The following is a 12227-nucleotide window of genomic DNA, read 5'->3' on the forward strand; positions in this document are numbered from 1 at the left end:
AACGTCACTTTGTCCGCGAGCCTCTTTTCTCTCCGAGCTGCGGTTTCGACAGAGAGATTTATGAACCCGCATCTGAGAAATTAATTGAACTAATTAGCTGGTTCTGGAAAGTGAAATATTAAACCGCTGGAAGTCCAGGGCTCGGAGTCACAGGACAGGATTGGTGATGCGCTTTGTTTTGTTATTGGCTCCCGGCAACCAATTTCTACCAGAGATGTCTAAAATGTATATTTGACCAAATATAGTTTCCTTATGTTATGTCTGACTTTACTCAAATAACAATAAATAATGCATTAATGTGCTTTGATTAAAGAAATAAACTGCAAATCCCATCATCATAATGCAGAAACACGTCAGCTCTATTAGTTATAGCAGGCTTTTGGGCCCAGGGACCCAAAAGGTGAGGGGGCTAGGCCTCGGAACCTCTGTTTTAAGTTACTGCTAAACATATATTGTACTACAAACTACAAAGAGATACAAAACATCTACAAAGTGAGGCAGAACAATCGAAAAAGATACAAAATATTTACAAAGAGATACAAAACTACCAAAACAAACACTTAACTAAAAAGAGATACAAAACATATACAAAGTGAGGCAAAACAATCAAAAAAGATACAAAATATCTACAAAGAGATGCAAAACTACCAAAACAAGATACAAAATGTCTACAAAGAGATGCAAAATCACCCAAAACAAACACTTAACTACAAAGAGACAACCAGTGTCTACAAAGTGATACAAAATGACCAAATAGTGATCCTACAAAGAGATGCAAAATGACCCAAAACAGCCGCTTAACGTAATGTCGCTTCATTTTATTTATTTTTGCACCTTTTGTACAGCTACTTCTATTCATTTCATGATGCATTCAGGAGACCTGCGACGTACCGCCGCTCCTTTGAGGTTGAGGGAAGGTTGTGTGCTGTGAAGCTCTGCACATGTCGCTCCACCTCCTCTGTACCTCCATCCACGACAACACACACAGTGTCCCAGAACACTTTGTTTAATTAACTCCCAACATATTTGTGAGCCATTAAAAAATATATATATATAGACAACCAACACACACAGCGTCCCAGAACACTTAATTAACCATTAAAAATAGAAAAACATTTATGTCTTCAGCAAGAACAAAAGCTTTTTGTCCGGTTCTGCTCATGAACTGTAAACATCGTAGGTGAAGTAAAGCACCTGAATACAAATCAACCACTTAGCAGTGTGTTTGTGTAGAGAGAGGGAGGAGGAGGAGAGAAAAGGAGACAGTGAGCGAGGACACTAGGACGCTCTCATTATCCGTCATCTCTTTGCTTCCACTGGACCGAGATGGGTTGGTGAAAGCCAAACGGTTGTCTTCAGCCTTTGAGTGTTATTATTTTTAAATCTTCATGTGGCTCAGGAATGTGTTGTCAAAGCCAGCAGGCATGGAGCGATTAATATTCGAAATCACATCCTGATGGAAATTCTCATAAATCCCACAAAGACGGAAAGCCTTTAAGCCAGAGACTTGAATATGTCATCGCAGCTCCTGCACGAAGAAACCTGCTGGGGGTGTTATCGAAGACAGTTCAGACCACAATATGTGAGAAAGAACAATAGTTGTCAACTATTTTAGGATGTATGGGCATGGATGGATTATTCATGAGCACAGGCCACAGCCTCTGTTTGAAGTTACGACCAAAAAGAGAAACAAACCCCCTACAAAAAGACACAAAACTACCAATTAGAGACAGAAAACGACCAAAAAAAGCAAAGAGATTTAAAACATTAAAAAAGAGATTCAAAACGACCCATAAGACACACAAAAGGACCACAAAGTGATGCCAAACAACCACAAAGTCGGAAAACGACTACAAAGAGACACACAGTGATTACAAATAGATAAATAGATAAAATACGCAGTATTCAATACATAATACATAATATATAATATAATATATAAATATGTTAATTTCTTCATCGGTAACCATGAAATATGCAAGCATATTTCCATCATCAGAAGCATCACAGCTCATTATTCAAATGCATCAATTAGTGGGATGTTGTCACGGGCCACTGTCTTCCACTCAAATGTATAATTAATTTTGATGCACCCCCCCCCCCCTCGATAAAATAAATGAATTCTTTTGCTGAAGCAGAATCTTTGGGTTGTGACCACCAGAGGGCGGAGTCAGCCGACACATGAGAGACACGCTTACTGTGGCTTGAGGTCGTCAACTTCCTCTTTTAAATGCATTTCTTATCAAAAAAGATGCAACAAAGTGATGCAAGACGACTACAAAGAGACACATAAATACCGCAAAGTAACACTAAACAACCACAAAGTTGTGCAAAACGACAACAAAAAGATGCAAAAAGATGCAACATGGCAACAAAGACACACACACACACAACTACCACGAAGAGACGCAAAAGAACAAGAGTGACGCAAAAGATTCAAAACGACCACAAAGATATTCAAAACAACAACAAAGACACACAAAACGACCACACGACTTTCAATACATTAAAGAAATGCAGCACGACATTAAAGAGTCGCAAAACGACCACAAAGACATTCAAAACAACAACAAAGACACACAAAACGACCACAAAGATATTCAAAAGATATTCAAAACAACAACAAAGACACACAAAACGACCACAACGACTTTCAATACATTAAAGAAATGCAGCACGACATTAAAGAGTCACAAAACGACCACAAAGACATTCAAAACAACAACAAAGACACACAAAACGACCACAAAGATATTCAAAAGATATTCAAAACAACAACAAAGACACACAAAACGACCACAACGACTTTCAATACATTAAAGAAATGCAGCACGACATTAAAGAGTCGCAAAACGACCACAAAGACATTCAAAACAACAACAAAGACACACAAAACGACCACAAAGACACACAAAACAACCACAACGACTTTCAATACATTAAAGAGATGCAACACAACATTAAAGAGTCGCAAAACGACCACAAAGACACACAAAACGACCACAAAGACACTCAAAACGACCACAAAGACACTCAAAACGACCACAAAGTGATGCAAAACAACAATGTGGGTTTGCTCACATTGCTCTCCGATAATGGCCGTTTTTGAAACACACACATTAACGAATCATTTTTGCGTTGCGCAACGCCGCACAGCCCACGTTTTCCGGCCGCCGTGTCAGGGCCATTACGAACCAGCATCCCGGTAAAGGTCACTCTTGCCCTTCACTCCCTCATTTAAACTGAATCCCTAAGTGATGGGAGGGGCCGAGCCTCCTCGGAGCGCTCGTTAGGAGATCATTAATCAGGTTTCTGCAGACGTGGCTGACCCTTCTGCTTTTTTCCATTTACTCTCCTGCTGTGAATAACAACAACAACAACAACAACAACAACAACAACAACAACAGTGTAAACAACTTATGCTTTAGGACCCCATTGTGTAAAAAGCTGCTCGTTAGTGTCAAATAGACGGCTCACTGTCATTTAGCTAAGGGTAGTCTCTCTCTCTCTCTCTTTCTCTCTCTCTCTCTCTCTCTCTCTCTCTCTCAGAAGCTAATGATCAAGGGTGCATCTTCGTTGCATTATGGACGGATTATATTGGAAATGAAGCTGCACAATAAAAATTAATGTGCTTGCGGAAAAAAGGGGAAGTCTGCTCGGGTTATTATTACAATTAATTATTCACTGGATGTGACCTGAAGTCATGACACGAGAGGAGAAACCTTTTTTTCGACCGACATGCAATTTCACCGCAATACAATTCTTATTTTCATTTTTTTTTCGTATTGTTGCGTTCACACCAAACGCGTTGTGAATTTTTCGCTCGAGTACATCCCATGCAAAGTCAATGCACAGACTTATCTGGCGAATCGCGCGTTGAGATATTTCAACGAAGTTGCGAAAACCAATCAGCTCCGCCCCCCCCCCCCCCCTGGCTGCTGCTGCTCTAGTAGGAGCTAGAAGTTATCGAGACGGAGTCGGTGCAAGTCAGTGTGAGCCTACAGGTGATATTATGAACCCAAACACCAGGGCGTTAGATGTTCCGACGTTCGTAGGATGTCCTCAACAAGTTTAAAGCAGAACTAGTGGTTATTTCTTCCGGTGGATGGCGGTTTCCACGGAGTAAAGCCACGGAGATAAGCCACGCCCCCTCTTAGGCGCAAATGAAGCGAATGAACCAACTTGTCGGGTGAGTAAACTCACACGAGTAAAGCGTTTGGTGTGAATGAAGTAATCCATTATTTTAATAGGGGTCTAAATCAGACAGACACTCGTTACCTACTTCCATCAGCTTCATTTCATGTGAGAATGTGTGTTTCCAGAGCTGATGATGCAAGTAGCTAACGAGGGAGCCAACGATGGCGCTAACGAAGGAGTTAACGAGCGAGCTAATGGGCGAGCCAACGAGCGAGCCAACGAGGGAGCCAACGAAGGAGCTAACAAAGGAGCTAACGAAGGAGTTAACGAGCGAGCTAATGAGCGAGCCAACGAGCGAGCCAACGAGGGAGCCAACGAAGGAGCTAACAAAGGAGCTAACGAAGGAGTTAACGAGCGAGCTAATGAGCGAGCCAACGAGCGAGCCAACGAGGGAGCCAACGAAGGAGCTAACAAAGGAGCTAACGAAGGAGTTAACGAGCGAGCTAACGAGCGAGCTAACGAGCGAGCCAACGAGGGAGCCAACGAAGGAGCTAACAAAGGAGCTAACGAAGGAGTTAACGAGCGAGCTAACGGGCGAGCCAACGAGGGAGCCAACGAGGGAGCCAACGAAGGAGCTAACAAAGGAGCTAACGAAGGAGTTAACGAGCGAGCTAACGGGCGAGCCACCTACTGAGAGTTCGGATAGTACGGGTGTCGATACTCCGTGCTAACGGGCATGGTGGGAGAGGAACATGTTTGTGTTTTTCTTAATCCAATTAAAATCCAATTCCACCAATTTTCTCCGACGTCATCAGTCGTCAGTAAACAGTAATCCCGCCACGCTAACAGGATTGTTACAAAGCATCCAGTTTGTAAAATCTCACAGTTTCTTTTTTGGGGGGCAATTATGTAATCATAGAGGGAATATAAATTCATAACTCTGTGAACGAAACGTTCTGTGTATCAAAACTGTGAACGCCTCATTATTTCTTAACAAAAATGAGGGCGCTGACATGCCGTCGGTACCCACAATGAAACCGTCTGGTGAGCATCATTACCCACAGAAAAAACATGGTCGCCAGTCTGTTTGTATTTACAGAAACATAAACTCCAGAGGCCCCCGGGCGGCACATTTACTGTGCAGCGGCTTCACATTTGAGGTGGCTTCCTATTGAAGCATTTTTTGGGGCCTCGAGCACTTTGGTTTCCTTTTCGGGAGAGAGAGATCGGCCCGGGCGCTGCGTCATGAAAGTGAGAGTTTCTTTGGCACTTCTGGAGTCTGGAGACTTTATTCAAAAAAATAATAAAAATAAAATGATGTTGAATTAAGGACCCCGGGGGGTGCACACTTTTTATAGCCGTTAGCTTCATTAAGGGGGTTCATCGAGGAAGATTATCTTGATGAACCAACAACAAACGTCGTAAACGTTTGTTTACTTTCTGCGATAATCCAAAAGTGTGACGCTGACTTCCTGTTGGCCATAGAAAGGCGTCATCCCTGCAGAACTCTATGAACTCTATGTCGTCTCTATACTAAACAAACAATACAAATAAAAGAATAATAATGCAATTTATTCACATTATTATAATGAACTCACCTCAGTGGTGCATCTTAAAGAATACGAGGATTTGTTATTTATTTCCTGTCATCTTTTCATTAAATATGGTCTTATTCGCGTCTTTGGGTGATTTGAAAAGGCTCTTATAACTAAAACGTATCACTAGTATTATTTTTTATTATAAAGGTGATAAAGTCTGATCATTAAAGCTTTGTTGCAAAATGAATAATCAAAAAAATCAATGAGCGACCGACGCGGTCAGAGAAGAATCTAAATGTGACTTTCAGGTGCTTTTTGTCCACAGCTGTTGATGCTATTTGTGTTTTGGGTTGAAAGGGTTGCCGCTTGTTGTTTACTGTTGACTGTTTACTGTTGACTGTTTACTGTTGACTCGTCGCACTGCTCACTGGAGATAATTGCCTGTGAGTGTCCGGGCATTGAGAGAGGGCTACTCTGAAGTCCCACAATGCATTTGTTCACAAACAATGCATTGTTTCCTGTTTCCCTCTGAAGCCCCCGTTGTGTACGTGTGCACACACCAGCCCTTTGTCTTCAAACTCACAAACTTTTGCCATCATGAAATCTTATGAAATCATACTTGACAGCCACAATCATAAATCATAAAAAAAACATTTTAAACACTTTATATAACAGTCCTTGTAATAAGTATTAATCAACAGTTAATACGGCCATTATCAGTACTTATAAAATGCTAATTAATATCATTATGTGTCAATAAGATGATAAAAGCGTTAATAATTGCATTACAAACATTATAAAACACTTGTTAACAGTCTATAGACTTTATAAGCTAATAAAAGCCTTGTGAGTTTCTTATAATGGTTTAAAATAGCATTACAAACACATTTATTGTTTATTTGGGGCATTGTTCTGCCTTTATTGGATTATTACAATTAACATGTATACAATGGTATTATTAACAGTTATATAGTTTTTATTTATTCGTTTTGCAAAATAATACATTCCAGGCTCGTTACCTTAAACTAACTGCTGGTTCGTAGAATAAAGGGTTTGTTTTGTGTAATCATGTTTGTTTATTAGAATATACACAGAAGAAAAAACACCTTTGCATTTCATAAAGCCGCCACTAGAGGGCGCTGCGTCCTCTGTGCCTTCTGTGAACGGGTGAAGCGTGCGGGCAGACCAGGGGGTTCAGGGGTTCGGGGTTCGGGGTTCGGGGTTCGGGGTCTGCAGGGACCTCCCCCCCCCCCCCCGAAGCCTCTTTGTTACGCAATGTGTGTAACAAGGAAAAGAGTAAAATAAAGAAAAATGGCAGCACGAGAAAAACTGTTCCCAGGAATTTACCCAGAAGTCTCTTGTGATTCTCGCGGATCGAGAAGACAGGTGTCTTCATCGGCACGTGCCGGTCTCAACGTCAACCCGATTAGTGCGCGCGTGCGCGCGCGCAGTGATGACACGTGGGTGATGTGGAACGAGCGTGAAGAGTCTTGCCGATGACCAGCGACGCCGACAAAGTCGCAACAGATGGTTTTGAGCAATTAAGAAAACGCGCGTGCACGCACGGGGTGTGCATTTTAAACGGCCGCGCGTGCACGAGCGAAGGGATGAATGAAGTGTGTTTATTAGTGTATGAAGTGAGGGGGAAGGAAAATGAGTCAGAAAAGTAAGGGGGGGGCAGGCAGGCAGGGGCGGCATTAGCCATTTTTGAGCCTGGGGTTAGGAGGGGGGGGGGGGGGGGGGGATTTACACACCACGTCAGCAACAACACTGATCTCAAGGATGTGGTTTTATTTGTATATTTAATTTTTAAGTGGTCGCATCAAATATGTAAGGAATCCTAAACTGAACTCGAATCCTTTTTCATTTGCACGCTTGCGATTTGAAAAGTTCTCCGTCCTGGACGAAGGACCCCCCCCCCCCCCCCCCAAAAAGAAAACACAGAAAGCATCACGCCGTCGTCCGCCCGAGGTAAACACAACGCGAGCGCACAAGTCCGGCCCGGTGGATCCTCCCACCCTCCCAACCCGACAGATGGATGGGGTTAATATCATAATTAAGCACCTTCAGGGCCGACGGGTTCCTGTTTACCGCTTGGTTGCTAGGCAGTGACATCAGCTGATCCCTCCCTCCGTCCTCTCTAATCCCTCTCCCTCACACTCCCTTACACTCCACTCTACTCTCTCTCTCTCTCTCTCTCTCTCTCTCTGTCTCTCTATCCCTCTCTCTGATAGGCGGCGCAGACGTGGGCAGAGTGTGGGGGTATAGGAAGAGGAGAGCGCGGGAGGGTAGGGTAGTAGTGTGTGAGGCTGTCAGACGGCATGTTCTGGGTCTGAGGACAGGAACACGCAGCAGCAGCAGCCGCCTCCAGAGCTCCATGTAGACCGGCGTGGTGACGTCCACAGACCACCTGGACCCCGTCGGCACCCGCCCAGGTGAACGCCAGAGAAGAAGCAACAGGAAGAGGGAGGAGGAGGACCAGGTGGGGGTGGTGGTGGAGTTGGTCTGTTTACCTTCCTTTTTTGTGCTTTTTTTTTTTGGGGTGGGGTGGGGTGGGCTGGGGGTGGGGTGGGGGGGTGTTGTGGAGCAGGCTCCGGGGCTGGACCGCATGCATGACACAACGCAAAGGCGAGAAACCCACCATCAGCATCCAGGAGCACATGGCCATTGACGTGTGCCCTGGCCCCATCCAGCCCATCAAGCAGATCTCAGACTACTTCCCCCGATACCCGCGGGGCATCCCCCCAGCTGCGCCCCTCCAGGCGGGCCCCGCCGGGCCCCCGAGCCCGGCCCTCTCCACCTCCACCTCCAACCCGGCCGCCGCTGCCGAAAGCGACCGCCCCAATGAGGATAAACCGGACCGGGCTTGTGCTGGAGCCTCCGCCTCCTTACAGGCCACCAAGAGGGACGAGGAGCCCGACGTGGAGGGATACGACTCGGACGACTCCAGTGAGTTACCCCCGTCCTCCTGTTGACCACGCTGCTTTCCAACATGTCTTCATGTGTGTGTGTGTGTGTGTGTGTGTGTGTGTGTGTCCCTTTTAGTTCTCCCTCTCCCTTTCTCTTATTACTGCATCTCCATTTTACTTTTTATTTTTTTTGCCACCGGTTGCCAGGCATCCCCTCCAGCCGTCTGGCTTTGTGGCTTCATCTGCCACCTTTTCTTCTCTCGGCTCCCCCCCCTCCATCTCTTTCTACCTCCAATACCCTGCCGTGTGTGTGTGTGTGTGTGTGTGTGTGCGTGTTGCTGCAGCTAACTCTTTCCCTCTCAGTCGAACACAGCCAACTGTTGCTGCAGCAAAGAATACAGCTCCCTCCTCCTCCTCCTTCTCCTCCTCATCCCCCCATCTCCTCCAAGACATGTGCCATTGTATTAGAGCAAATGACTACGTGTGTGTGTGTGTGTGCGGGTGTGTGTGTGTGTGTGTGTGCGTGTGTCCACCTGTGTGCATTTCTTCATATGCCCCGGTGCGCTCGGCATACGCTGAATGATTCGTGGGCTTCTTGGTGAAGCTTCACATTAGTCTCAGTTTTGCGCTTCGCGATTCTGTTTCTTTGTGTTGCTTTCCAAAGCATGAAGATGTGTGTGTGTGTGCGCGTGTGTGTGTGTGTGTGTGGATATGTGTGTGTGTGTGTGTGTGTCCATATCTGTCTCCCTCACAGAGGGGAGGCTCCTTTGCTGAATGTCATTCCTTCATTCTAACAGGTTTTCGAGCGGATGAATAATAATATTGGCAATTAATAGCACGCAGCACGGCTTTACGGGGAGCAATAACGGTTCCGACAAGAACGAGATGTTCCACATCTTTCCAAACGTCTCCGCGGACGGACGAATTAATAAAGCTGCTGCTGCTGCTGCCGGCTGCATCATTTTCATACACACCTCACGACCGGAAACAGGTTGAACTCGTGTTCTCGTGCACGAGAGAGACTTGTGATTGCAGGTTAATGTGCGACAGCAGTGCAGCTTCTCCCAGAGTTAATCCACGGGAGGGTGGGGGTGATGGGTGGGTGGAGGGGGGGGGGCTTAGGCCATCTCTAATCCAGAACTGGACAGGAAGAGGGGGGATGGCAGGTCGGGGCCGGTGCAGATGTTGCTGTATAACCTTCCGACAAGGCGACACCGGGGACCTTCACCGAGACGCGTTCTCCTACCGGCTTCCGTGGCCGTGGGCGTGGGCTTCCTGCGAGGCGTCCGCTCACAACGCGGCGGCGTTTTCCGAAAGCCTTTGTTGGCGCAGTGAGAAGTGCGTGGGACATTTATATAATCAACTGCAAAGTGACACTTGTGAGTCCCTCTCAGAGTAAGAGCTAAAGAAAAAAAAGAAGAAAAAAAAAAAAGAGCCGAGTATGAAGTAATTTGTGCTTTTCTGGCAGCTGTGACTCGGCAAGGCCGGCTGTTCGATCCCCGGCTCCTCCCCAGTCTAACGGTCACAGAGCGTCCCCAGATTGCTCTCGGTGGTCCGGGCGGGTGGAGCTGTGGGTGGGGGGGGGGGGGGGGCACTTACTGATGTAGTTCTGAACGGGAGGATTTAAAAAGGGCTCAATATCGACAAAGTGCTCCTCAAAAAACCTTCCAACGGTGTCTGAGAAGCTGCAACCAGCTTTTGGTTCGCTCACGTGTGCCGAGGCGTAAAAGTAGGAAGGATTAAATAATCCTTTAATATATATATATACTTTTATTACGCAACAATACGAATCCTTTGAGACTCAGTGGAAGTCTGCGACGACGTATTGGGGCCATTGAGCGTAAAAATCAAATGTTTGTAAGTGATCGAGCCGGTGGAGGAAAGTCAAGAAAAAGAAAAAGATTAATAATACTAATAATACTAATAATATGAACTTGTGCCTTCAGACGTGGACACAACATCCCAGAGGGAAAGCTTCCTGGTCTTTTAAAGTTTTTAAAACATCTGGTTTAAATACATATTTTAGCAGTAGCTGTCCAATCAGCCGACAGGTGTGCAGAGGCATCCGTAACTTTATCGCTGACTGGGGGGGGGGGGGGGGATCTCCATCCGCCCTGCTAATAAGGCAATTACACACAAACATCTGCCGCGGCGTCATCTTAATGATTTCACAATCACCAGAAGAGTCCTCAGCGGTGCAGGATGATTGCAACGTCAACTTCAACCCCCCCCCCCCCCCAAAAAAAAAATAAAGGAACGTCTTAGTAACCATGGTAGTAATATCAAGACGGGTTATATAGACGAGTCATCTGCATGCTTATCACCGTCAGCTGATGTGACTAACGAAGGCGGGCACGCACATGAATAAATAAATAAATAAATAAATAAAAGAGTAAATAACAAGTGGTTGTTTGGGTCTGACGCAACGTCCCAAATAATCCCAAGATGATGCCGCCGCCGAGGGAGTTTGAAAAGGAGAGACAGGAAGGACGGTGTCGGGAGCTGCTGCGCGTCATGCGGCACTACAGGTGGCTCACGGAGTCAGAACGTCAACAGCTATCCAGAGAGAGACTTTTATCTGTGTGTCGGTTTCGTATTGAGGAGAAATGTCTTGTTGTTAAAGAAAAGCTTCCAGTCTTTCTCTTCATCTGATGGGAGATTGTACGAAACACCTGACAGTCAGACATATGCACACACACACACACACACACACACACACACACACACACACACACACACACACACACACACACACACACTGTGAAAGGATCTCTCCCTCTTTAACATTCAAGGCGTGCATGAAGAACCTCGCTGAAGGACGGCTGAAACCCAGGAGGGGGGGGGGGGGGGGGGGGGGGGGGGGGGGGGCAGTTTTGATTTGACTTTCCATAAAGTGTGACTTTCAACCCCCCCCCCCCCCCCCCCCCCCCCCGCCCTGTTGCTGCATTAAATGGCAGAGAAAGGAAATCAAAAGAGGCAGCGCTATCCCCCAAATTGGGTCTCCCTCGGTCCTGCGGGACTTGATCCAGTATCTGCATGCTTCCTCTTGGGGGGGGCGTCTTCACCCCCCCCCCCTATGAACCGAACCACGCGGGGACATCTCAATCGTCGCCGAGGAACCTGCTGGCTCATCTGCATGTAGCAGCAGCAGCAGCCGGCATTTTATGATTCAATGTGACTCAACCTTGATTTTAATTGAAGCTGAAAAGTGCATCACCCACCAAGTGTCCCGGCTCCCCTGCGAAGGGTGGAGGGGGTGTTTTTTTTTGGGGGGGGGGGGGGGGGGGGGGTGATCAAAATTAATTAGACATCCGGATCTCTGCCACATCAATTAACGGCTGTTTAGTCGCGGGTGTGGAGGGCCACGTCCCCGCCAAGACCGGGACTGAATGACCGGCGTGACCCACATGGATGAGCAGGCTGTTGTGTTTCTGGGAGATAAGCCTCGGAGCCATGTGTGTGTTGTCGGGCCTGGAGGGTGTGTGTGTGTGTGTGTGTGTGTGTGTGTGTGTGTTGTCGGGCATGGAGGGGGAGGGGGGTAATGTATGCACATGCAGGTCTCCCCCAAGATGTCTCCTCAGCACACGATATTTCTGATGTCGTTATTGAGGATAATGGGGATTTTATTCCCGAGGATATTTTT

The 12227-nt window shown here is 46.4% G+C and overlaps 1 protein-coding gene across 1 annotated transcript in view; it reads left to right on the forward strand.

Annotated features, from left to right (window-relative positions):
- The first annotated feature begins 8287 nt into the window (after positions 1-8287).
- The window catches only part of doc2b (double C2-like domains, beta), a 98976-nt gene continuing 95036 nt past the window's right edge, over positions 8288-12227 (forward strand). Inside the window, exon 1 of the mRNA XM_034550689.1 lies at positions 8288-8624. Within this exon, the coding sequence (XP_034406580.1) occupies positions 8288-8624 (337 nt within the window). The remainder of the gene's footprint in view (positions 8625-12227) is intronic.

This window comes from Cyclopterus lumpus, chromosome 14 (assembly GCF_009769545.1).
Source record: "Cyclopterus lumpus isolate fCycLum1 chromosome 14, fCycLum1.pri, whole genome shotgun sequence".
Lineage (NCBI taxonomy): Eukaryota > Metazoa > Chordata > Actinopteri > Perciformes > Cyclopteridae > Cyclopterus > Cyclopterus lumpus.